Source organism: Chenopodium album, chromosome 10 (genome assembly GCF_948465745.1).
Source record: "Chenopodium album chromosome 10, dcCheAlbu1.1, whole genome shotgun sequence".
Taxonomy (NCBI): domain Eukaryota; kingdom Viridiplantae; phylum Streptophyta; class Magnoliopsida; order Caryophyllales; family Amaranthaceae; genus Chenopodium; species Chenopodium album.
Genome location: NC_137843.1, coordinates 14803690 through 14831662, shown reverse-complemented (window position 1 = coordinate 14831662; position 27973 = coordinate 14803690). Strand labels below are relative to the sequence as shown.

Sequence of the window (27973 nt, the reverse complement as noted above, 5' to 3'; positions counted from 1 at the left end):
CAGTAGTTGTTAATTCTTTTTTTTTTTAATAATATTGTGAAAACTCCCTATTACAAGTTAACAAACCGGTAATAACTTGCACAAACCGGTTTGAGTTCCCTAAAGTGAACTTTCCAAACTGCAGTCCCCTACTTTTACATTTCATGAAAGTTTAGTCCCCTCTGGAAGTCTTAACTCACCTAAGATCAAATTCGATTAATCCTCCACTTGCCATTAAAAAAAAAAAAAAAAAAAAAAAAAAAAAGCTTCTTTTTACGAGCAAAAGATTAAACAAAAAAAACCCTCCTTTCTCTGATTCAAAATCTTTCTGAACACTCTGTCACTCGTCTCTTTCCACACTTCATCACTGCACAACTTCAATCGGCTAGCCGTTAAAACTCACTCTTCTTCGCCGGCAAACTTTCTCTCTCTTATTCAAATTCAAATTTCTGCAATTTTCCAGAAATTAAATTTGGGTTTTATTTGAATCCCAAAATAAAATAAAACCCTAAAACAATTTCCCCAAATGTTCACTCCTCAACGTAAGGCGCCATGGACGCCGTCAACATCGACACCAAGAACAGAGCCAAGACACCTTCAAACCCCTTCTTTTACTGGGAAAACGACGTCGTTCTTGGATGCGCCTCCGCCTACGAATTCGCTTGCGGCGCCGGAAAGTGTCGAGTTTGATGGGTGTCATATGGAGGATTGGAGGAGGTTTAAGGAAGTGGGTTTGTTGGATGAGTCTGCTTTGGAGAGGAAGGATCATCAAGCTATGCTTGACAAGATTTCTCGCCTTGAAAAAGAGGTTTATTTATGTCTTTAATTTTATTTATTGGTGTAAATTTGCTGATTTTGTTGATTTTTTAAATTGATGAATGTTGATTTTTGTTGGTGTTTTGGAGTTTGTTTATTGGTTTTGAATTTCTGGGGTTTTGTTGAAACTTTTTGATTTTTTGTGCTTTAACTCCATTATGAGCTGCTAATTAACATTGTTAGTGCTGGGTATTTGGTTATTTATGCTTGTAGTTTTGAACTTGTGCTTGTTGATGAAGCATTCACTGTGTTTAAATGAATGGAAAACTATAATAAACTACTCGTACGAATATACGATATGAAACGTAAACCTTGTTGCCAATCCAAAGGCAGGATGTGTAAGTGTTAAGATTAACACATTGTTTGGATTGAAGGAAATGGAGGGAAAAGAAGGAAAGGGAAATGGAGAGATGAATTGTCTTTCATTTGAATAACAAATGAGGAAAGGAAGAAAATTGGAGGGGAAAGAAATAAAGGGATTAATTTTAAGAAATTGATCTCTCTAATAATGGAGAGATTTGGAAGGAAAACTCGTCATTATTTCCTCCCCTCCCCTTCCCTTCTCATCCTTTCCCCCTCCCTCCTCTTCTTTGCCTTCCGCTTTTACTATTCAAACACACCGTAAGTGAATATCTATCAAAATGAAGAAAGTGATAACATTTTTGCATTGTAACTCAGTGCATAATCATGACAGACAAATGTGGTGTACTTCGTATCATTTTGAAAGTGATTTAGTAATGCTTTTGGTTTTCTTGATGTGTATTGTGTATTCTCGATCCAACAAATTAGTCGAGCTTGGAATTCATCTTAGAAAGGGACAAAAGTGGCTATGTTTGAAACTACGAGTACTTTTGTCAAGAATTGTTTCACTTTCACCAAATTTCCCTTAAATCTTTTTAACTATATATTAGTGAAAAATGAGACGTTGATATAGGAAACCTACATTGAGGTAAATCCAATGACAATTTACAATATGACATTTTTTGTTATACGAAGTTTAAGGTAGTGTTTGGATACAAGGATTTGATATCAAATTCTTCACGGTAATTACTCCGTACCTGATTTCTAATTGTTACATTCAATACCGTATAACTTGTTTGGAAATAATAAGAATCCTAAGTCCATAATTTTAAATCCTCTATGTTTGAGAAGAAATTATAATTTTGATTTGAAATTTAGTAATTATATACTAACGGAATAATTAGGAAAACTAACTTTAAAATCATAAATAATCAACACTAAAAAGTAAATTTAAGCAGAAAAATGTTCATTTTTGACCTTCTGATATTTTATTATTTAGTTGATGAAGAAAACAAATTGCAAAAAATCATTAACACCTCAAAAAAAAAAAAAAAGAAGCCCAATCACCTTATTTTTCAGAAAGAACCTAGGACAGCAATGCATTATAATTTTGATTCAACGTTTGGCACATAATGGTCAAATATTATGTCATTGTTTTGGTGTTTGTTAGTGAAAGCGTGTTATTCTTGGTGTGAATGTCTCTTCTAATTTGTTTTACTTTTTGTGAATAGCTTTTTGACTACCAATACAACATGGGGCTTTTGCTCTTGGAGAAAAAAGATTTAATTTCCAAAACCGAAGAATTAGGGCATGGAGTTTCTGAAGCTGTGGAGATTCTTAAGCGCGAGCGGGGTGCTCATCTGATTGCTGTTTCTGAAGCTGAGAAGCGAGAGGAAAATTTAAAGAAGGCTTTACAAGTTGAAAGACGATCTTTGGTTGATGTACGTTCTACCTTTATTTATTTCTACCTCTTTCTTTTTTTGTAAGTTAGTATTAGACGTTTTAATCTTCTTGGTTGAAGTTGTACATTGCCCAAATATATGTATACTAGTTTATGGTTCTTTCTGATGGATTATGTTTGTAGCTAGACAGCTATTAGTTCAAATGGAGAACCAATGTGACCAAGTGAAATCTGTAATTTTAATTTTCATAGTGTGCATTGTAAGCTTATATCTAATTTTACCCTCTTTCACATCATTATAATTTTCTTGCATCATACATCTAACATTGGTGGCCTGCAATTGTCTAATTTCTAATCCAGCTTCAGAGAGCTTTACGTGACATGAATGAAGAACTTGCTAAAGGCAAAGCTACATCTGAGACTACTGTGGCTGATTTAAATGCTCGTATGGAGGAACTTCAAATACTGAATTTGGATGTTGAGAAGAGATCTCGCTCAGTGGATGCTAAGCTGGCTGAGTCAGATAGAAAGAATTCTGAGCTAAACAGAAAGCTTCAAGACTTGGAAGTTCGTGAAGACATTCTTCAGAGAGAGCAATTATCTTTAACTCAAGAGTATGCAGTTTAATAAATGGATGGTTTATGCTTTGAATTGATTTTTTTAGGTCACCAAGATGGGTTTGTGTCTTCCAGTCCATGTTGATACTTCTTATTTTTGTTATAAAACTTTTCAGGCGAGAATCCCATGAGTTACACTTTCGGAAGCAGAATGAAGATATGCTTGAGTGGGAGAAGAAACTACAAGAAGGGGAACAAAGGCTGTGTGAGAGTCGGAGAATCCTTAATGAGAGGGAAGAAAAATTGCATGAAATTGATATCTCTAGCAAAGTTAAGGAGTCAAACTTTGAGGAGTTGCAAAAAAAGATTGACTTGGCCAATGAAACTTTGAAAAAAGTAGAAAATGATGTAAAGAATCAATCAGCAGAGTTGGATATGAAGGAGAAGGTGGATTTCATTATCATTATTCATATTTGTATTCACCTGACATCCTCAAATTTTCATTTTCATCTTCTGCATTATTGTAGAAAGCTGAAGCTTTAAAATGCAAATTGGAAGCAAAGGAAAAACAGCTGCAAGAAGAGGAACAGAGGCTAAATGCAAGAGAAAATGTAAGTTGTAACTTCCAATGGTGGATTTTGTATCATCATCTTGGTTGCTTTATAATATCCATTTCCAATGAAGTCCCCAAGAGAAATACTCGTTCATTAAATTTCTTTATATATTTGAAGTAGGTAACTTTGCATGTCTGATAAATTGTCATTTTTTTTAATGGCCTCTCTTGTATTGTTTGGGGTAAGACTGCTTACTTTTGAAGTTTTGAGGGCAGGAGCTTCTTTTGAAGCATTCCCATTCTTTCTTACATCTAAACAGTTATCCTTGTATATTCTTCTCTGCTACAGATTTCATATCTGATATCTATGAAAATAACACCTTTTATTTCTTTCAGATTCTTCTAACTGCAGAAATCACACTTAAATTGCTTAATTCTATTTTCTGCTTCACTAACAAATTCAGAAGTTATTCTTTTCCATAGAAATTGCAATCTTGCCCATTTTGCCATCACTACCTCTTTGGAGTATAATTGTGTCCTTGCGATGGTTGGGGCATTTTTCTGGAGTGTCACCGTGTTATGAGATTGCAAATTTGTGCCTTTCACAGAGTTTGCTTAGCTATGTACTATTTAAAGACTTGTAATTTAGTTTTGCACAGAAACTTACGTGTATTGTTCAGAAGTGTGCTCTCCAGATTTTTGGGTTTATCCGTACATAAAATGGAATACTTTTCCACACATATAATATGCAAATTATTGGAACATATGTATTGGGGAATATGGGGATGTTGTGATAAGAGACTCTGTCCAATTCATTTGTGATGCTTTCTTCTGTTGATAGAATGGATACATCTGAAACTTATAATTTTAATTTTGAGGCATGTTCAATAATTATGCTAGTTTATGGGCCAGATCCTTGAAATTTTGTCATTGTCTTTTTTGTGTTACAGGTTGAATTAGAGGAGCTTATTAATGAGCATAAGGTTATGCTAAATAACAAAATGCATGAATTTGAGCTAGAGATAAAACAAAAAGAATCAGCTCTTGAAGAGGAAATAAAGAACAGAAAGGAGACATTGAATCAAAAGGAAAGTGAAATCAATCACCTTGAGCTGAAGCTTGGTAAGCGAGAACAAGCTTTGGAGAAGAAGGCTGAGAGGCTGAAAGATAAAGAAAAAGACATTGAAGTAAAGAATAAAGATTTGAAGGGACAAGAAAAATGTCTAAAAGCTGAAGCCAAAAGTCTGGAGGCAGAGAAGAAACAAGTTATTGCTGAGAAAGAGAATTTGGAAATTTTAGGAAAGGACATTGAAATGTTGAGAATCAACACAAGGGAACAGAAACTGCATATTGAGGAAGAACGAAAAATTTTGGAAGATGTGGAGAGAGAAAGGTTAGAGTATCTTCGCTTGCAGTCAAGTTTAAAGCAGGAGATAGACAATGTGAGGCGTCAGAGTGAGCTCATAGAGAAGGAAGCTGCAGATTTGAAGCTTGAAAGGGAGAAGTTCGAGAAAGATTGGGAGGCTTTGGATGAGAAACGATCTATTGTAGATAATGAGCTTGAAACGCTAGCTGAAAAGAAAGCAAATTTTGAAAAGTTTCGAAACTCAGAAGAAGAGAGATTGAAAAGGGAAAGAGCTGAGAATGAGGAACGTCTGTGTTTGGAGTCAGAGAGCATTAAATTACAGATCGAATCATTTGAAGCTACGATGAAACAAGAGAAGTCAATGTTAGTTGAAGATGCTAAAAATCAGGAGGCTCTCATGTATCAAGATTTTGAGCAGCAGAAACAGGATCTTTATAATGACATGCAGAAAAGAAGGGAAGAGTGGGAGAAGGTAATGGAAGAAAAGGAGAGAGCTTTGGAAGAAACGAGGGTGAGAGATATGAGTAATCTGAAGCTTTTAAAGGAAGATGCTGAGAAAAATAAGAGAGAAATGGAAATTGAGTGGCGTCGCATGGAGAAGGAAAAGGAGGAACTGGAATTGAACAAAAAACAGTTTGAAGAAACTCGTGTTGAGATATCTAAGGATATTAAGGCTCTTGATGATCTTAGTAGAAAGCTGAAGAAACAGAGAGAACAGTTGGTTAGTGAGAGGGTGCTCTTTGGTTCTATAATTGAGAAGATCAAATGTTGCAAAAGCTGTGGAGATTCTGCTCAAGCATTTCTTAGTGGTAATATGCAGCTGCCAACTGGGGAGGGGTCTTCTCATTTCCCAAGGCCTTCTCATGATGATCAGAAAGATGCTAAGGATGAACATGCTTCTATTAGAGATTTAAATAAAGCAGACTCTCCTCCCCTTTTAGGTGGGCAGATGAGTGTGCTCCGGAAGTGTGCTTCAATATTTTATAATTTATCTCCTAAAAAGGGAATTCAACATTCTGATCATCATGTTATGGAAGAAACCTCACAATCTGCTACACACATGCAAGCAAATGAGCATGTGATGAGGGAACAAATTTCTACTGATGAAGTAAATGTGAGGGCTGGAAATTCTCCTGTTGAAGAATTGGATCAAGCAGTTGCAAAAGTATACGATGCCATGAATATGTCCCAATCTGATGTTAGAGATGATAACGTTGAAAATTCTCAGACAGTTGACGAGTTTGATAATGGCAGTGAAGTGCAAGACATTTCGAAACCTGAGAAATCTGGTTTAAAGAATGGAAAGCGCAAAAAACCTGGGAGGAAGCGTGGTCCTGGAGTACGAAGGACACATTCTGTTAAAGAAGTGGTTGAAGATGCAAAGGCTATATTAAAGGATAGCTTAGTAGGAAAGATGGAGGTGAAGCAAAATGATTCCGTGGCTGCAAATGTGAACAACGAGGGAAAGATTCTTCATGCTGACATGATACATTCTACCAGTGCTCGTAAGCGCAGTCGCTCTCAGGCTTCTAAAGTGACTGAAAGTGAGCAGGATGTTGAACATAGTGAGGGAAATGCTGATAGTGTGACAACTGGTGGTCAACGGAAGAGGCGACAAACGGTTGACTCTGCTTTACCCACTCCTGGTCAAAGGAGATACAATCTTAGGCGTCATGCAGTGTAAGCCTTTTATCACTTTTTGTTTCCTTTGCAAGCAACTGACAACTGGATTCTTGTTTAACCCTGTGATGATATAAAATAGTGCAACCTTCTTGTTCCAATATCTTTCTTAGCTGTTTAATATTCTTTCTATCCAGGGATTAATGTCAATCTTTCATATGAGTGTAATTTCAAGAAAGCCCTTAAAAAAGGATGACATAGGTTCTAGCATAAAAATATCTCTATTGCAGCAAAGCTCACCTTTTTCCTATCTTTTCTTATTTTTTTCCCCCCAAATAGATGAACAAGTGACTGGTTTAAGAATTTTTGGGTATTTATCATTGCTATCTTTCCTATTTGATTTGTGTTGAAGAATCATGTCATTTAAAAGTAAATTCCCAAGAGCTGTGTAGACATATGGGAAGAGTTTTATATTTATTATTGAGAAACATATGTATACTTTAGGTGAGCTGAGTGTATTGATGACCTTTCAATTGGCAATGAATCAACGAGCACTGGCGGATCTAGGGGGGTACATAGAGTTACAGTTGTACCCCCATTCTGCCAAAAAAAAAAAAAAGTCTGGTAAGAAAAGAGACCGCATTTATCAAAGAGGTGGTCTCTTAGGTTCTGTTATGTAGCTAGTTATTCAGCCCGCCTTTTTGTGTAACATCAAAGAGATCGCCTACTTAAAAAACAGGTCTCTTAGCCTCTTTGGTGATAATTTTAAGTTTTCCAGTGGGAGATTAGTATTTCAATTAAAGAGAGCTGTTGTTCCAGATAACAGGTCTCTTAAATAATCTCTATTTTTTCTCTCCCAAACATATTTAGTTACTCAATAATAAGACTTATCGTCGGAGGATGGGATGTATTATACACGCCATTAGTAATACAAAGTAAAATGATTTATGACTTATTAATTCAAAATTTAGCTAGGAAAAAATTATTGCAATTTACATTATTTTGTAATTTTTTTTTTTGTCGAAATTCATTTCGTACCCCCATTTCACAAATCCTGGATCCGCCACTGTCAACGAGGGGGTGGCTCAAGTATGCTTTTTTGGTTTCGTGTTATCTATTTTATGAATAAATAAAGCAGAAAATTGGATATTTCTTTCAACAGTTATATAGAGTATATACCCCTATTTTAGCAGAGTACCAAACAAACTGTTGCCTTTTAAAATGCTTGTTTATAGACGCATTTTTTTTGGTAAAATAACAAATCTCATGAAAGTTTGATAGATAGATTCATTGAATTAATCTCATGAAACTAAACAATTTACCAGCCTTTATCTGGATTCTGCAACCTCAAATGTGCTACTTTGATATAGTATGCAGTTATAAATTGCAACCTTTGTTTAATAATGTTCTCGACATTTTTTTGTTACCTTGTGCCAATGTGAAACTTTGAGCATGTATATCTCTAATTCTGAATTTGTAAAAATTAATAAAAATACATGTTGAGACGAATCCAACAAGACCTTACATGGCTATATTTTTCTTTACATATGTACATTATTACTTGTGATGGTCAAAGTGGAGTTTGTGAATATTGCTAAAACAAAAAGAAAATGTAAAGAACTTGTGAAAAGATGGTAGTTTTTTTTAATTCAAATTCGAGCAATTGCACGGTGCAATAGTTGCTGTCAATATGCACATCTATGAAAATTTGCCGTTACTTTTATTGATAGGCGAGTTAATTCTAGGTATAGAAACATTTGAAAGCCTGTCATCGGCTGTAGTTTTACATGTTCCTGTAGGCTTCATGATAAAATTATACATATGCAAACTGGAAGTAGCCAGTGGTACTGTAGCACTGTTCTTGTAGTGATTAGTAGCTTCAGTTTTTAGATTGCATTTTGATTCTGACATTTGTGTAACATCAAACAGTCCAACCTTAAGTGATAAACCTGATAATGATGATGTGGTTAGCCATAAAGACGCCGAACAAGCAGAGCAAAACCTTGATGAAACACCTGCTCAATCATTGGATGTTGCTGCTGAGAGTGACAGAAGAATGCATTTTGTGCAAGTTTCAACCACTAGAAGTGTTGAGTTTTCATCTTATACGGTGAGGATATTATTCTTGTTGCTCAATTTGACCGACATGTGTAGCCAGTCTTGTATGCTCATATATATATTTTTCAATGCAGTCTAATGCAGCAATCAATGTTGCTGAAAATCAAGGCAATGCTGCAAAACCGGCTGAGAATGTAGAAGAAAAGATAGCTGAAGATACATTGTTGAATGAGGTCAATGGAACATCAGAAAATGTAGAAGAAGATAGCAGAAGCATGGTCAATGAGAACGAAGATGATGAAGATGAGTATGGCAGTGATGGTGACGTGGATGATGATGATGATGACGGCGATGACGATGAAGATGATCATCCAGGTCAAGCCTCAGTGGGAAAGAAGCTATGGAGATTTCTTACATCATGATTCACAAGTCGTCTGTAGCTGTTAGTTGTAATTACAAAACCCATGCAGCTTAGTTTAGTTGGATTGTACCATAGTTATCAGTAGGTATTGTCTTGACAATCTTTTTGTCCCATAAATCTGTGATAAAACATGGATATTTGGTTTTCCCTCCACTTGTGGTTTATACTTCATATTATGAAATAGGCCATTCAATTCTTGCTTACAAATTGTCTTTCACCTGGTAAAAAGTATAACTAGGTTCTCTCAATCTTCTAGCCGTAATGGAAGCAGGCAAAACAAGGTAAAGAATGATGAGTCTTGGGCCGTTCGGTGCCTGTGTTGGCAGGATTCAAAAGGGATTCATCATTTTTGCTGGTTTCAAGTCATTTGCTAATGTCATGATGCATCTTAAGGCTAGAATACTATTAAAATAGAAACTTTGAAAACATTGATGGATCAATGAATCACAGCAGTAAAGGAAATTTGTATTAATGTAGCTAATGTGCTAAATCTATGAACTTGTTTATCACCCACAAACTTATCGCTAAATTTTGTTTATGTCGACTAAAGATTCAGGAACAATGATTTATGGCGAGCAGCAATGACCTGTAAAATTGAATGATGTACCAAAAAAAAAAACATTAGCTAAAAAGGGAAACCAATTGCATGTTACAGACTAGACAAATTGCAGTTTTTTTTTTTTTGAAGGGTTGGGATTGGGGAGCAAAGATGAAGGACTCTACCAAACCAACGGGACAAGTTAACCCACCTAGCTACATAACTACACAAGTCATCTTTAAGAGTAGAGGGGAGATTATATGTTGCAATTGCAAACAATAAAGATATTGATATGAGTCTTAACCACATAAATATGGAATGACACCTTATAGTTGAATCTAAGTAATGATTTGTTCACAACCGACCTAGCTAGATGTCATTAATGTTTCTTAGATACATAGATCAACTAGTAGGATCATAATATTCAAAATAGTATAGAACATATGATAACACTCAATAAACGACAAATAATTAACATTCAGCTGCATATGACAAAAGATTTTGAAAAATACGCATAACTACCTCAATTCGCTTAAGCTAATTACCTGCTCCTACAGAATGATTGCTGAGTGAAAAGTTGTTTATCTCTCTCAGAATTGATTGTTCAATGAGTAGAGAAATTAAAGACTATTCAATGAAATTCAGTATCATTATAATTATAAACGAATAAAGTCAATCACTACACAGCAGAAAAGAGAAACTTTTCACCAGTCACTTTTATGACTAATTAATGATTGTTCAAAGATCTATATTGCATGATTGACAAACTAGACAAACATATATTTGATGCAACCATGTTAACAACAAGAGAGTATGCAAATCAAAATTCTTAACCATAAGTTAAGAAATGACTAATCTTCAAGTTCACCTATCAAAACTAAGCTTAAGCTAACTATAAAAAATAAGCTTTTGCTGAATTGCTAATTAGCCAATTAATGTGGTGATACAAAATCCAACCCTAAAAGGTAAAGGAGGAGGTAATATACTAAAATCTAGTGCAACACAAAACAATCAAAAAAGGGCAAGTAAAAAAGAAGTAAGCAAAAGAAGGTACTTAAATGAGTAGTTGTTAATATAAACTTAGGAAAGTAAATGACAAGAAAAAGACATGTCAACGAGCATAGGCCTGCTAAGCAAGCAGTAGACAATAGTGTGGGCTGTGCCTGTGACAGTAGCCGTCCGCCATACGCCGATGCCAACACCGTACGTGGTCCTAGTTAGTACCTCGACCTGTTGCGCCTATCTTTCTTTTGTAGCCTTCGATATTCTACATTTACTACACCAACTTTTATTTACTTTTTCTTTGGTTTTCTTTACTTTACTTTTTGTTTCTCAACTATGATGGAGTTAATGTATTAAGGGGTAGTTAATTTTTATTGGTGCAAACAAAGTAAGACTAACCTACAATAGGAGTAATTAGATGAGTCAAAACAAAATACTCATAATACATTAATACATACAGACTTCACTTGAAACAAGATGATCTGGTCTAAATATTTTAGGATCTGGTCTAGTTTGATATGAGTTTATCTAACCTTGTCTGGCCTGTCTAATAGCACTTGTCTTTGTTTAGCAAGTTTATCTTATCTGATTTGAATTTTTCTGGCCTGATCTGAATATTTCTGATCTGGTCTATTACTTCTGACTTGAACAAAAATATGAATATGTATCTAAAATAAGTTGAAGAGAACAAGTCCGTAATATTTCTTTTTACTTGACATGTTTCATACTCACACTCGTCAGAAGTTCACAACCAATAGTATGTAACAATTCATATTCCCCTTGTTCAAACTAAAAATGTGTTTATATTTACCGTTGCCCACTTGCCCTAAAGAAAAATGCAACGATTACTCCTCACATAATTACCATCATAGCTGTATATTGTCTTTGTTTTATGATTGTAGTGTTGCAACTTCACCAATGCTTACTTGCTTAGGCAACAACTTTACAGTGTTACCACCCATCCCATCCATCACCAAACCTATCACATTGATTTTTCATTTTTTTTTTCTTTTTTGCGTGAAGATGCAACGTAGAAGGAATTTAATCCCAATTTTTGAATAGCACCCCAAGGGTTTTAACAACTAAATTAATATATATATATATATATATATATATATATATATATATATATATATATATATATATATATATATATATATATATATATATATATATATTTAAATCGAAAAGTAACAAAATAAATATATTAAAATTAGAATTAGTAATTTTAATTTATATCTTAAATTTAGAATTATACTTGTCAATCTTCCTTAAAAAAACATACCTTTGGTCCACATTCCACACCGTATCTTTGGTCCAAAAATAAATTTCATGGTTACATAAAAATATCAAAAGATTGAAGTTGGAAATATAGTTGGCACTCTATAAAACTCTTACTAAAACCTAACATGAAAAAACTAGTTTGGTTGGACCATATACATACAATATATGCTCAGATTCTGGTTTCCAAAAGTTTTCACTGCTGCCTTGATATTGTTAAAGAGCTCAAACGGCCCAAAATGAAAGAAAATACCCATCTTTATCAATGTTTAAATCCCTCCTTTGTCCTGTGTTAGATCTAATAACTACATTTGCATCTATCTCCTTGTTTTTGCATGGCAAACAAACCAAGTGGTCCGATTGGTCCCCCCCACAGGCCACAACCTCCCTACTCCCCTAATACAATTAAATTTGCTTTAATGTAAATCTTAATAGTAATTACTCCTTAGTGTACAATTTTATACAACTGTATAATACTTATTGCTAAATTAGTAGGAACTTAACTTTTATTTACTTTTAATGTTGTAAAAGGAGAAAGATTTTATCAAATTGACAATCTAAGTTACTCGGACCGACTCCTAAAAGAGTCAATAGTGGAATTTGATTATATGAAAAGTATATATTTTTAAGTCATGATATCAAACTCTTATCACTAAGTTGAACATTACTGGGTAAAAACTAGAAAGTATACATTGTCTTGTAAATTCCATTCTACAAATTGAAACAAAGTATAAACCTCATTCTACTAAAACAATCAACTAACATCAAGCTTAGAAATTCAATGAAACATCATCAGGAATACTTCTACTACATCATAGAAGATAAGGTAGAAATTGGTTATATTTTATACCGGTATAAAAATACTTGTAGAAGCTTAATTCCTCTCTTTCTCTTAAATAACAAAATCACGTGTCGATCAGTGTTACTCTTTATTTAATACGAGTAAGAGTTATAGTTTTAAAATACACTTACTTTTAGGTGTATACCTTAAGTAATTTACTTTTTAGTCATAACTTTGCAAGATAACAACCATTAAACCCTAGTCAACAGAATAATTACTCATACTAACTATTCTCGTACATATTAGACAATTAGTTCACCTTCTCTCTCTTCCCACCAATTAATTTCCTTGGGAGAATAGTAACAAAACATAAATGAAGAGATAAATAGGCATTCTGAAACAAGATCACAAGTCTGCCCTAAAGAAAACAACAACATTGTAGTACACTTTTAAAGTTTATTTTCCATTTCTCAAAAACCACATTTCTTTCATTTTCATAGCCTCAACCCCCTCTTTTACCCTATTAATTATCCCCTTTTTATTACAAAGTAATTATCATTTATTTGCTATAATTTCATTTTCATCCTTTGAAAACTGTGCATTATTTCTTCTCTTTGCTTTTTAGCCTTCTTCTTCCTTACACTTCAGTGCCTTTTCTATTTGAGTACATTTTTTGTGAAACATCCTCTGTTTTTTCCTTCCTCTGTTTTCTGAATTTCTGTTTTTTTTTCCCTCCCTCATTTTATTCAATAATAACCATATTATATGCATTTTTCTTTCTCCAGTGAGTTATTCTCCCATTTCATTTCATAAAAATGTTATCTTTATTCAATTCCCATGTGGGTTTTTCTAATTTTGCACCAAAATAGGTCTCAAATTATTAAAAAACAGAGGAAATTTGTTTCTTTTTTGATTTTCAATCCATAATTTTGTTGGGTTTTTAGAAAAAAAAAAAAAAAAATCATGAATTTTTTGTTGAGAAAATTATGGTTTGTGATTTTCTCCCTCCTCATATTTTCTATGGAAAGTGAGTGGTGCAATGGAGAAGAAACAGGGGATGAAGTAGCAATAATGGAGAAAACAGAGAAAGAAGCACTTTACAATGCAATTCAAGGTTTTGTGGGTAATTCATGGAATGGTTCAGATCTTTATCCTGATCCTTGTGGTTGGACTCCTATTCAGGTATTATTTTCTTATATTTTTATGTATTTTATGGCATTATCATCATATTTATTAATTTTTTTTTTTGGAAGAGTATAATGTACTTTTTACCTACTAAATATATGTATGTACTTCAATGTTGTCATATCTTGCTATTATTTCTTGATTTTATGTGTATTGTGATACATTTTTCTTGGTTTTTGTATATTAATGGAGTTAGAATAGTAAAACACTGTTGTTTGTTCACTAATTTGAGTAATTTTTTGGGCTTTACCAATATACAAGTATATTGTGTGGAAGTTTTATGAAAGCTTGTTCTTTAATCTTGACTAGTATCATGTACAATTTTTGGTGAAACTTCTATGCTCACATGATTTTTCTCATTTTGGAATGTTATTAAAATTTATTGAACACTAAAGAGAAAATCTTTGTTCCACCTGTAAATGGTTAAAAATATTGTAATATAGAGTATCAAACTTTTAATATTATCTCATAGCCCCAAAGTGTCTAGGAGTTTGCAAATATTATTACGGGTACCACTCTATCCGAAATTAATTATCAAGTTGACAGTGTTTGTTCACCAACAACGTCACGAGTTCAATACTGATGGAGGATTGGAGGGGTAGCCCCTAATTAGCATTAATTTTACCGAGTTTTGTCTAATAACCTCTTCCTAATCAAACAAGTTCGGATAAGTACCTTCTACCTACGCAATAAATCCAACTTAAACCATTTCAAAATTTGATTTTTTCATAGAAATAGGGTTTTAATAAGTGGTTAGGAACTTAGGATATTGAGTAACACAAGAATAGTGACATGCATAAGAATAGTGACATGCACAAGGGGGCAATAAATAACCACCCCAATTATAAGGTTTATGGATGCCGCATGTGCAATGTTTGTAACACTAACATGTATTTGCATCCTTGATTATTCTTTTTTCATTTTCCAATTTTGTTCATATAATTTGAGTCCCTACTTTCTATTTCTTTTGTTAAGTCTCTTATGCCAATTTTGTTTTTAAGGTACAAACTCATCATCATAAAAAAGATGATTTTTTTTCATCATTTGGGTGTTATATTGTGCAATGATGATTTCATATCTTTGAAAAAAAAGTAAAAAATTTGCTATTTTTCAAAAGTTTCCAACTTTACTAAGTTTGAAACTCAAAAAAATCCATTACTTTGTTCATGCAAATTTCCAAAGTTTGGTTCATTATATAGTTAAAGGTGATTTCTAGTTTTTATTCTATTCTTGTGAAACATGTCAATTTCTTGTAGTGGTTACATTTACAATTTTACATTATTGAATTGGTATACAAATATGGTAATGTTGAAATAATTTCAAACATATCCACTTTTTTTGGTAACATTTTTCTGATATTCTATTCTGCAGGGTGTTTCATGTGATCTCATCAATGAATTTTGGTATGTTACTGATCTGAGTGTTGGACCTCTTCATGACAATTCTCTTACATGTACCAAAAACCCTGAATTTAGACCACAAATTTTTGAGCTTAAGTATCTCAAATCTCTATCTTTTTACAATTGCTTCATTTCTCCTCATAATTTGATCACCTTACCTACTAACAACTGGGAGAAGTTGGCTACAAGACTAGAAACCTTGGAATTTCGCTCGAATCCTAGCCTTATTGGATCACTGCCTACTGTTTTTAGTAATCTCCAACAGCTGCAATCCCTGGTGTTGATCGAAAATGGAATTACTGGAACATTGCCAACAGATATAGGCAACTTGGTGCATTTGAAGAGACTAGTCCTTTCTGGGAACAACTTTACGGGCCGAATTCCTGAGACTATTGGCAGTCTGAAGGAGCTCTTGATCCTTGATATCAGCAGGAATTCATTATCTGGGTACCTTCCTACCTCAATTGGGTACCTAAATTCACTCTTAAAGCTCGATTTAAGCAACAATATGTTGATGGGTAATATTCCAAGTAATATTGGTAATATGAAGAATTTAACTCTGTTGGATCTTAGAAGCAACAATATTACTGGTGGATTGACAAAATCAGTTGAAGAATTGGAGTCATTACAAGAATTGGTGTTATCTAATAATCAAATAGGAGGTGAAATTAGTAAGATTGATTGGCAAAAGTTGCAAAATTTAATGATTTTGGACCTCTCAAATCTGGGTTTGTCAGGTGAATTTCCAAAGTCTATGATAAAGTTGAAGAAGCTGAGATATGTGGGCCTTGGTAACAACCATCTTACAGGTTATCTTCCTTCAGAAATTGCAAATATGTCTGGTGTAAGTGCAGTTTATGTTAATGGGAATAATCTGACAGGGGAGCTGAAATTTTCTGAGGTCTTTTATCAAAGACTAGGGAGGAGATTTGGGGCTTGGAATAACCCAAGTCTATGTTACGCGAGTGGGCTAATGTCAACCAGGCATAGTCCGATTGGTGTGAAACCTTGCAAGTCAGAGGACTTCTTGGTAAACACTAATATGAAATACGAGTTGAGTGGTGAGAATGGTAATGTCCTACAACAACATGCAGCTTGGATCCCTTCAACAACTGCATCTAACAGCTTAAATCCGGATATTATATCATCTTTGGGACTGTCAAGCTGTAAAATTGAAGGGTTTTGGTGGGTTTTTCTGGTAGAGTCACTAATGATAGTTATGTTATTGAATTGTTTCTTGTAATTTAGGAAGATTATTAGAAACTAAAGGAAAAAATAGATCCATTTCAAAAACAAAAAGGGAAAATGTAGAAGTATGCTTTTTCTTCTGATATCTATCATGTCATAAATGATGAACTAACATATATTCTCTTGCTACAGAGTATTTTAAGTCAAACAAGACATATCACACGTATGCTCTATTGTTGATGAGTACTTGCTTCTATCTTGCTGTCAATTATTTCAATTTTATTTTACGTTAAGGCTCAAGTCTACGCCCAAAGCATCTATTGTACACCCGATACAATGTGCCCAATGCATGTATGACTTAGTATGACACACAATGACTCGATGAGCACATGTCGCATACATGCCATGATGTCGGCTTGTTACAAATTCTTCATACGTTTTGTTTGAATTTAGTCTAGAATAACTAAGATTGTGATTTAGAATTGTTTATCAAACATACAAAATGTGACAAGTTGAAAACAGACTAGCATTGCATTTGCATGTGTAAAATACCCTTGTAGTGTGAGGCCTCTTGGCGAAGATAAAAAGGATTAGGTGCTCCAAGATAGTAGGGGACCATGATCATCGTGGAGGCTTCTGCTGCACAAAAGGCCTTTATTGCATGAGCAGATACTTGATAAAGCCTGCCGTATATAAGGCCAAACTTTTTAATGATTGGTTTACTAGATTTAATTGCAAGTACAGACAATTTGATAATACCCTTGTTTTATTTTTACAAGTTTGGTTAGGCTACTTAGTCACAATCAAATTTTATCTGTATAAGTAAGTTTCAATCTTTAAATTAATCTGCGGTTATTTTCACAGTTTTCTACCATTGATAATTTATCCATTTATCAAGCAGTGTATTGGGGGTGAAAGAACTGATTTTGTTACACCTATTGTGCGAGCACAGTTTTTTTGTACTCAGTCTCACTGAAAGGTTTCCCAAAATCAATTTTAGGTGAGTAAATCATTTTCGGCAGAAGTCTTAAACTCTTGCAAGGGTTCTAACCCAACTTTTACTGGCTAACAAGAGTGAAAGTTGTAGGCTTCCTATAACTTAAGCACCTTAAATTCACGGTTAGCTATATTACCTAACTCATCAGTTTGAAATTATGAAAGCATTAGTCTTTTTCTTGGTATGCAAATGAAAGCATTAGTCATACTGAAACAAGTCGCATAAATCAAGTCCAACACATGAATACCAACAAATTTAAACACTTCTATAGCTTTTTTTTTTTTTTTTTCAAAAATCAACTTGTTTTTTGCTACATCATACAATCAGCGTTCTTGTCAATGCAAACATAAATCCTATCTACCAACCCCTAAAAACTCACTTTTAACACCAAAATATGAGAACAAAACAGTGCTATGATCACATTCAGAGCCAAGCAAAATGAAAAAAGAGAAGGGAACCAGTCACCAAGAAATGGTGATCAAGTGAGGGAAACGAAGCTGCTTCACATTCGTGTAATCATCTCTGGTCATCTGGTGACATTTACATTACTTTAAGAAATTCAGCGAAGCTCGGGTATTTTGGCTCCCAGCCAATTTCAGCACGAGTTTTAGAGTTGTTCAATCTTTTACCAAGTGAATCGTTTGCACCTGAGACGAGAAATTCCAGATACTAGTTAAACAAGGTTTTCCAGAGTGCATAATCGCTAAGAGGCAACTGAAGCTGCCACCTTAATCGGTAGTTAAGAGGGGGGGGGGGGGGGGAAGTCAATTAACAACCAAATCTGATTTTCAGAAATCAAAAGAAGCAAAGAGGAAATAAACGTTCTGAATATGAGATTTGATACAATCTCTTTCAGTTGGTGAGACGAAAATAACTACTTGTACAGACTTTATTGGGGAACTATTCTTTTTGCAATTTACTGTATTAGTTTTAGACATCAACCATTGAAGCTTGTTGTCCCAAGTCCCATTACCTGTAAAACCCTCAAACCTCCCACTGAATTTTCCACTCTGAATAACCAGGTCCATAATTTCTTGCCTGCACAGAATAGAATGGTAAATTCACAAAAATAGGTTAAGAAAACAACTGAATCATAAATCAGTACAGCAGTATGGTAGGATGATACAAGATAAGGAGAATACCTTGACAAAGGATGATTGTCACAACCTAGGAAGACCCTCGCACGTAAATTCTTTTTCAAGATTGCAATTGCTAGTGATGCAGCATCCTAACAGGAAATTACCAAAAAAAAAAGTGTGAAGTGAACAAGTGGTACCAATATGATAAACTAGACATAAACAAGCAAAACATTCAAAGCAAAATACAGAATAAAGTGGCACTTGCACCTATAAGTGTTTAAAATACGTCTCATGCTGCATACAAAATATCAGAATGCCAAAAAGCATGAACCTTCAATTGATAGCCGATGATTGATAAAGTTAAAAATAAGAATCCTATGATATTCAAAATTTAATGTAACCATGCTTTAAAAAAGTAATCACTAAATTATGATGATTGCATGATTGAAAAAAGCAGAAGTTATCACGAGTTAAAGGTTTTACTTCATAGTGAATAAGGTTGACAAAGTGATCTGGACGAAGATCACTCTTTCCTTGCTTCAACCAATAAGTGTGAGCACCTCTATCAGCTTTGTATTAAGAGTTGAGGTTATAAACAACTTAAATTATTATATACTTAGAATTAGAAATGCAAATCAGCAGATCTATAAAAGGAAATTGATAAAGGATATATAGAGTCCTGCCAATCGAAGTATACAACCACCATTATCTAGAACAACGTTCTCTGCTTTTAGAAGGACATCTGTTCTAGGGCTCTTTCCCATTGGTACAGTAGGGGTTTCCTGTAAAACCATCAAGAAAAAGAGACTCCATTAAAATCAGAAATATGCAAGGTACCTAAATGCAAGAAAATTGAAATGTTCAAATATCCGAGAGCTAAATCTAATGACATATAAAAACTGCAAGAAGTGGACAAATATATTCCAGTCGCTATTGTTAGCTGAGGCCTGGGCCAACATTCTCTAATGAAATGGGACTATATTGAATAATTTGGAGAAACTCTTGTTGCATTTTAGGCAATTAACACAAGTCTAAACGGCTGTGTTCTTCCATCAATCCACGTTGAGGAATTTGCTTCACTCAAGAAATGTACTGGAATGATGTAAACGGGAAAGAATAATCCATGGGGACGTCTGGGAAAGCATTGTTGAAGAAAAATATGATACGAAAAACATGGCTATCTTGATGTATATGAATACATAGTTCTGGATCAATATGCAAATGGTTTGTAGAGGTATTTTCCTTCAAAAAAAGAGATTAGATAAGAGTCATATTTCTCAGCAACAAATGTTGACATAGAAAAATTAGCTCATACGATGATAACAGCAATGTAGTACAAGAGATATAACACCTCATCACAATTCCCATTGTCAGTACAGTCAACTAGTCCAGAGCTTGAAGTGAAAACAAATGATCCTTTACCATTCCAGCTTGATGCTGCTTCCCTGCTTGCAATGCCATGGAAACAATTGGCATGGCAATTATATAAGGTTCAGGTAGTTTAAAAATTCATTTACTTCAGCATATCAACAAGTTAAAAGAAACAAAGAAAAAAAAAAGTTATTTTGTAATTGAAAGAGTTGGCCCATGATGAACATAAAATTTGCTAATCAAAACACAGTACATTAATGCTTAGATCCTACTCATCCTAGGGAATCACTTAATGAGAGCACATTGGGTCGTATGATTACCTGTACAGAGTGTGGGTCAAGACTCAAGATGTTCAGTAGAGTAACATACACAAGCTGGAAACTTTATAGGAATTATGTTATTCTATTAGGTCTGGATTGAAGGTCAAGATGCTCAATAGTGCAACATGTTCAATAACGACATATGGGACTTGATTATTCACAGGCATTCACTTGATGCAACTGATTGTGCATGTATTATGTTTGTGCTGGTAATCTGGCATGACAAAATATTTGGTTTTAGGATGGTTTGTGTTTTAGGGCTGCAAGGCAGCAGACAAGTAGACTATGTTAATTATTTATAATACAGTATATGATCTTAAAAATTAGACATGATCCAATTTTATCTCACCTCAAGTAGATTAAGCCTAGCATGAAAGCCAGATTCAAAAGCTTGAGCTATTGGGAATTTTCGTCCTGTTTATCTTCACTCTTTTTAGTCTTTGACATTATATCCTTTGCTCAATGTCCTTAAATTTAGGTTTGATGTAGATTTCATTATGATACAATCACTTCATCATAGAATAGGATGTTGAAATTCAAGGTGTATACACTTACCTAACATCGCCTGCATAATCTGGACTCTTTGATGGAGGAGCACAAAAAATAACATACGGAAACTGACAGGGTAGCATAACTCCCTTCACTGAAGGAGTTATTCCAATATTTATCAATTCATCATGATGATCTGTAGTTGCAGTCTTACCATAGATTTGACATCCTGGATGACCCTAGACACCAAAATGGCCACTTGTATCAGAATTTTCCTCTTCTATAAATGGATATCGAAAACACAATAACTTTGAATTGTCATTCATCATTCCTATGAACACTTATCTTATAACAATATCTTGTCAAAATAATAAACCAAACAATTAACCACAGTACCAAAAAATAAGAGTCAAATTCTCACAAGCACATGCAAGGATTTGACATAAAGTAACCAAAATATCGTTTATTCAAGGGAAAAACAACCTTGAATAATCCAAAGTTTTCCTTGTTAAACAATAATAAGTCTAAAATGCCGATAATCCAAGTCTAAAACTAGTGTACAAGATTACACCAGTCTCCGATAAACCTTATAAATATTAAATATACTCTTCTCACAGCAGTAGCTTTTTTCTTGAAAAATCCTTGGGTAGCTTAATCTCCAGAAATAGCTATCTAACTCTTATCACGTCCTTTAATTTTGTCTTGGATTGGTGTACAATTGTGATTTGTTTTTGGAACAGAAGCAATGGCTTCTTTGGTAGCAGGTAACAGAAATTGGTTACGGAAATGAATTTAAGAGTATTTGACATGATAAATGACATCCTTATATCCATGGAAATGGAGTATCATCCCCAAACTTGTGTTTTCGTACATAAATGCCCAAAACTACCCAATGTCACCCCAAATGGTAATGGAAATATGTGGAGAAAATTTGAGGCGAAAACTGTTGCCATGGCAATCATTACCAACGTTTACTACCACTTATCAAACGGCCGTTAAGGGTTATGGCCATAAATCCTCAGTAATTTTTGTACCTTTACAATTCACAATCCAGCAAGATGAACATCTATTATCCAGGAACCATATGTGATTAAATAAACATAGTTACTAAAACTGTCCTCTAATATGCCAGTATCCCACTACAAGTTTGGGTACGGTACACAATTCGCTACCAAAGTATTGTTGAATCAAGCCAAAATGTACCACATTGCACATTCACATACAAACTATTAATTTGCCTTAATCAGTTCTCGAGGAATCAGAGTAACTATTTTACATAGGAAAGAAATGGAGGCAAAAATGCAATAAAAATGGCGATTATACCTGACTCCATTGTTGAGCTACCAAGCGACCAAGAACACCAGGTCCAACGATTAACAAATCATTCTCACCAACTACCACAGACGATGATGATGATGTTCCTGATTAACATTAAAGCGTCTATTAATTGAAACTTCTTAATTTCCAGGAAAGTGTATAATTGGAACAATAATTGAAAGGAGAGAGAAAGGAGCTCACCAACGGAGGCAGAGGAAGAGGCTGCTCGAACAATGGAAGCCATTGATGACGACGACAATGACAATGGTGGTGGTAGAAAATTGGAATTAGGGTTTGAAATTGGAAATTGGGGATGAGAATTGAGTGAGGTCCAGTAATTTGAAGAAAGAGAAAATTTGGGGGAATTGGAGTGAGAATGTCGAAATGCTTTGAGAGAAGAAATGGCGCAGAAAGCGTGGGTGGTTGTCATCACCATTGGAGAATGAAGTCTGCAACTGTAATAAGGTAGTTCACTAGTTTGGGTGGAGCTCTTTTTTACAAAGCCAACAAAGGTAAAGGAGGTAAGAAAGGATCCAGTGGTAAAGAAGGAAACGACCGCACGGGCCGTGTTGTGTAGGCTCATGTGATGCACCATTTTGGCTTGTGATTTATGACCTTTTCTCTTCGGCTTAATTTCAATTCATTTTATACCAATTTTTAATTTCCTTCTCTCATAAACAGTTCAGTTCAGCTCAGTTTAATTCAGTTCATTTTATTTCATTTCAGTAAATCAGAACAGACCCTTAGTAGGGATGAGCAAATCGGGTACCCGGTCAAAATTTTAGGATCCGGAATTGGTTGGGACGGGTCTTAAAATTCGGGACTGAAATTAGAACCGGTATAACAGGGTCCTAAAATTTAGGAATTGGAAATTCCGATTCCGAAACCAATTCCAATTCTGTGTACCCACTTATATACATACTTGCTAATGTAAAATACAAATCCTAATATTTTTTTGGTTTATTTTCATTTTTAGCGTTTAATACTTATATTTTTATATCTAAGCATTAAGCTATTTTATTTATGTTAATATTAATATATTTTTTTATTTTATTAATTAGATGCAATCAACATATTTTTGTTTTATTAAATATATTTAGTTAAATATATGTTGGGTAACCTAGTTCAATATATATTGGATAACCGGGTATCCAATCGGTTTCGGTTCCTAAACATTAAGAATTGGAATTCGAACCGGTTGCAGCCGAGTCCTTTATTTATTACCCAAAATTGGAACCATCGAGTCCAATTCCAATTCCGGACCCGTCGGTTCCTAACCGATTCCAGTTCAAATTTCAGGTACTCGGAATTTTTGCTCACCCTTAATTAAGCAGGGCGTGTATAAAATCGGGTTGTTCATGTCGAGCTCGTGCTGCTTTTTTGTTCTCTTCTTCTTACCCATATATTAAAAAATATAAAAAAAAAAAAAAAACTATTAGGTGATTTTCTGACGCAACACGCAAGTCAGACTCGTGCTGACTGTTCATTACAGGAGACCATTTCACAACCTAGCATGCGTGTCTTGTGATTGAAATACGACACATAGTTTTCTCTCTATGACTCTAGAGCCCACCTCTAGGAAACTACAGCCACCTCTCGCACCGCTTTCCCTCTCACGCGCCACCTTGCGCCGGTGTTTGCCCATTTTTCTTACTGTGTTTCTTCTCCTCTTCCTCTCTCCTCCAACCTCTAGCTCCCATCTCCGATATTTAGATTATTATCTCCTTTCTCATCTCCGTTCATACTTAATTCATTTATACTATTTCAATAAATAATACGAAGTACTCATTATCTCATTTCACATTTACTTTTCTAATAAATAGCAGATGATAACCACATATAAAGCTATCATGTAAAACTATGTGTATAGAGGCAAAATGATAATATAATGTGGGATTCAGGAATTTTTTTTTTTTTTTTTTTTTTTGTTTTTTTTTGTATGGTATAATTATCTTCTAAGTAGTCAACTTTCTCGATGCACAATAAGCTTAGTGTGCGTCGGGTTTATTTTAGAATTTTTATTTAAAACATGGTCGAATAGTACCTAGTATTGATTCTCTGATTAAAATGAAATATTTGGAGTTAGTTTTTATAAAAACTAATTGGATTATGGATTTAGAATTTTATATATATATATATATATATATATATATATAATAAAAAATCAATAGATAGGTTAAGACGTTAAGTCTATCCCCCCCGGGTTCTCAAATCCTACCTACGCCCCTAGGTTTACTATATATAACACTAGAAAGTTTTATTATATATTAACTTTTATTATACTAACATACTACATTCTAATTTTTGTTTAAACTTGTTAGATCTTCAATGCAACTCGAACGGCAAGAGACACTTTCAATACAACGAATATAAAATATTCGTCTCCGACGATTAAGTTGGTAATCGGTAAATGGAGGGTTTTAGAGAGAAATTAGAGCAAACAACAATAAATAATGCCTTGAATGCAATGTCTCAAACTCAATCTAACCCTTCCATCAAAAATAATTGGGGTATTTATAAGGGTGGAAATTAGCGCCCTTCTAGGATTTAGTATCCTGAAATGGTGGGCACTGATTGGCTACACAATGAGCCTTGGACACGTGTCCTTTAGGGATACTGTTAAGATGCACTTATCAGGAATTGGGCCTTTTGATGTGATGGTGGTCTTTACCCTCTCTCATATAGTCTTAGGTTGCCACATGCCATCTTTCCATTATGTGTCGCTTTTTTAATTGGACCACGTGTCACCTTGAAATTGGACCATATGACGATGTATTTTTACCCTAAACATATATTGCGGTAATGCTTTAGAGTTTGATTTAGTTAATCTTTTTGTTCAAGCCAGGCCAGAGGAATTTGAGGATGTTGTCATTCATATAATTATATTGATTAAGATGTCCCTAGTCAAACATCACAAATTTCCAAAACTTCAATTCATAAAAAAACAATTGAAGGAGATGGCTACTTGAATTTCATTCATCCTTTCTCTATAAACAATTTGACCTCTTTGCATTTTAAAAAATCGTATTATACCCACAAATAATTTCATTTGTCACAAATTTGCCACTTGTTTGACTATTGGCATGTTGGCCAAGCTTACTTAATAGTAACTTCAAACAATATAATATACTTGTATATATAATCTACGTAGGTTTTTAACTTCTTGCTTAGGTCTTGTTCTCTTCACCTTAAAAAAATAATATTAAGGAAAAATAATTTTAGTTCAATAAAAATAAGTTCAGTTCAGTAAAATTAATTTTATTTCAGTAAAAATAATTTCAGTTCAGTAAAATTCAGCTTTCTTAAAGAAGAATTATAATAGAAAATCAGTAAAAATAATTTCAATTTAGCAAAAATAATTTCAATTCAGGAAAATTAATTTTAGTTCAGTAAAAAATAATTTAAGTTCAGCAAATATAATTTTGTTTCAGTAAAACTAATTTCAGTTCAGCAAAAATAAGGTGAATAGAACAGGACCTTAGTCTATACAAAATTTGTCAAAGGCTTAATTAAAAATTAAATATAAATGTCAAAACTCAAAACTCGTGTCATCTACAGGGGCCATACAATTATAGACAAATCTTGCTTTCCCCACTTTTCAATGAAAAATCGTTACACATAATCATATACATAATCTCCATCAAAATATAGTACATTATTTTAATTATATTCAAATCATAATGGTTTTCGATTGGTACTTAGATTAATTATTACCAATTATAGATATCTATCTTTGTCATTAGCTGAATTGTTCCACTAGAATTGCATACCGGCCGATCGATTTTCTTCTTAAATCGAGCTTAGCACGCAAAAGATCGTTACATCATGATCATATCATGCATTTCTATCACTTTCACTGCCTCTTAAGCTGTACATCTCTATCTATTATCAAATATAATTTGGTCAAGAAAGTATATTGACATATTTAAATATGTAAATATATTTTTGATATATTTGCTATTATCTTAGTTAGGCATATTTCTATCCTTTCCATATACTGGTCCTAAATTAGGAAATTGCTTAATGGCCTACATCTTGTATAAATATATGATTGCATAGAATGAATAAAATAAGCTTCTACTGCCTATTTTTGTCTATCTACATGGTATCATAGCGGTTTTTTTTCACCTAAACTACGGCTGGCGACGACACCCCGCCACCACCACCGACAAAAATAGAACCTAACTCCCCTTTCTATCTAGGTGCACAGGACAAACCCGGTGAGTTCATCACCCCTGTGCGTCTAAAGCTTGAAAATTTTGATGATTGGGCTCACGCAATTTATGTGGCTCTTTTGTCTCGCTGAAAATTCGGTTTCCTTGATGATACGATCAATGATGTTGTGCCTCCTGCTACAAAAGACGACTGGGTCACGATATATTCTATGCTTGTTTCGTGGCTCATGAATACGATTGATCCGGAGGAGAAATCCTTGCTTTCGAATTATGATAATGTTAAGCACTTATGGGATGATTTGAATGAGAGATTTTGTGTGGTGAATGGACCACGAATTCAACAATTGAAGGCTGAAATTAATCGATATAAGAAAACGAAGAACATGTCTGTAGCAATTTACTTTAGTAAATTAAAAGTTTTTTGGGATGATCTTGCAAAATATGAACCCCTCATTAGCTATCAGTGTGGGAAGTGTACTTGTGGTGTTGGTCGACAACATGAGATAAGGCGCGAGAATGATCGTTTACAACAATTTTTATTAGGGCTTTACTCAGAATATTATGGCACTTTGCGCTCTAACATTCTCTCGTATGATCCTCTTCCTTCTTTAAACAGGGCTTATCAACAAGTTTCGCAGGATGAACAAGTCTAGGGCATCTCTCAAGTGCGAGATGAGAAGCCGGAAGTTGCGGATTTTGCTGTCCGAATGGAGCCAAAGCCAAAGTCGCGTCTTAGTCGAGTAGAGAGGGCAGCCTTGACCTGCACCTATTGTAATAAAACAGGGCATGATACTACCTCATGCTTCGACCTTCATGGTGTTCCACCTTGGTACTTGGAAAAATATGGCTCCTTTAGCACGGATTCAAAGGGTACAGCAAAGGGAAGGAGTGTACCTTCTACTGCTGGACGGGGTAGAGGTGTTACGGCTAATGCAACATCTACAACGTCTCAACCAACTCCTCCACTTGGCGCAAGTGTTTCCCAATAACCAACGGGGTTCTCCGCCGAGAAATGGCAGTCTCTCGTGGCTGCTCTTGGTACTCCTCCACCTCCTTCAAATCGGTTGAATGGTGAGTGGATTATTGATACAGGTTGCTCGCATCATGTCATAGGATGTATATCGTTTTGACCAATGTTAGGGAAGTAACTCCACTTCCTATTGGTCTTCCGGATGGTCAACAAGTCATGGCAGTCACGGAGGGTGATGTTAAACTTACAAATACCATCACCCTCAATAACGTTCTATTTGTTCCAAAATTGAATTCTAATTTAATTTCGAAGTCATAATTAAGTGATGATTTAAAATGTTGTGTCTTAACTAACTCGTCTACATGTGCTATACAAGACCTACAAACGAGGGAGGTGATTGGAACGGGTGAACGACGGGATGGACTTTACTACTTGCGTGCGGAGACAATGGTTCAAGAGGTTTCGACACATTTGGTGGATACTTTGTCTTCTATGAAGCTTTGGCATAGTAGGTTGGGTCATCCTTCCGAGAAAGTAGTGAAGTGGCTTCCTTTTTTTGTAATACTACTTGTAGTTTGAATAAGGCTTGTGAAATTCGTCATTGTGCTAAGCATCCTAGGAGTAGTTTTCCTTTAAGTGAAAATAAATCGACTCGAATTTTCGAGTTAATTCATTGTGATTTGTGGGGTCCTTATGACCAAACCTCTTCTTGTGGAGCTCGATATTTTTTTGCTATAATAGATGATTTTTCTAGAGCCATTTGGGTTTATTTATTAATTGACAAAAAGGAAGTTTTTCGGATGTTTAT

The 27973-nt window shown here is 34.4% G+C and overlaps 4 protein-coding genes across 4 annotated transcripts; 3 read left to right on the top strand and 1 right to left on the bottom strand.

Annotated features, from left to right (window-relative positions):
- The first annotated feature begins 253 nt into the window (after positions 1–253).
- Positions 254–9269, top strand: LOC145562280 (nuclear matrix constituent protein 1-like). The gene is made up of 8 exons (XM_081622504.1): positions 254–787; positions 2328–2537; positions 2858–3111; positions 3231–3501; positions 3582–3665; positions 4558–6653; positions 8523–8703; positions 8786–9269. The coding sequence occupies exons 1-8, from the start codon at positions 506–508 to the stop codon at positions 9071–9073; spliced, it is 3666 nt and encodes a 1221-aa protein (XP_081478630.1). The 5' UTR covers positions 254–505; the 3' UTR covers positions 9074–9269.
- A 3880-nt stretch (positions 9270–13149) lies between these two features.
- Positions 13150–16657, top strand: LOC145563655 (piriformospora indica-insensitive protein 2-like). The gene is made up of 2 exons (XM_081624088.1): positions 13150–13856; positions 15231–16657. Exons 1-2 carry the CDS (start codon positions 13638–13640, stop codon positions 16500–16502), a joined length of 1491 nt encoding a protein of 496 aa, XP_081480214.1. The 5' UTR covers positions 13150–13637; the 3' UTR covers positions 16503–16657.
- Positions 16658–17688: 1031 nt separating this feature from the next.
- Positions 17689–22544, bottom strand: LOC145563654 (uncharacterized). Its single transcript, XM_081624087.1, has 9 exons — positions 22222–22544; positions 22027–22124; positions 20770–20942; positions 19875–19968; positions 19195–19305; positions 19007–19096; positions 18587–18672; positions 18418–18482; positions 17689–18091 (listed from the first exon to the last, which is right to left on the bottom strand). The coding sequence occupies exons 1-9, from the start codon at positions 22454–22456 to the stop codon at positions 17985–17987; spliced, it is 1059 nt and encodes a 352-aa protein (XP_081480213.1). The 5' UTR covers positions 22457–22544; the 3' UTR covers positions 17689–17984.
- Positions 22545–26404: 3860 nt separating this feature from the next.
- LOC145564913 (uncharacterized) lies at positions 26405–26848 on the top strand. Its single transcript, XM_081625071.1, has one exon. It carries the CDS (start codon positions 26405–26407, stop codon positions 26846–26848), a length of 444 nt encoding a protein of 147 aa, XP_081481197.1.
- The last annotated feature ends 1125 nt before the right edge of the window (positions 26849–27973 follow it).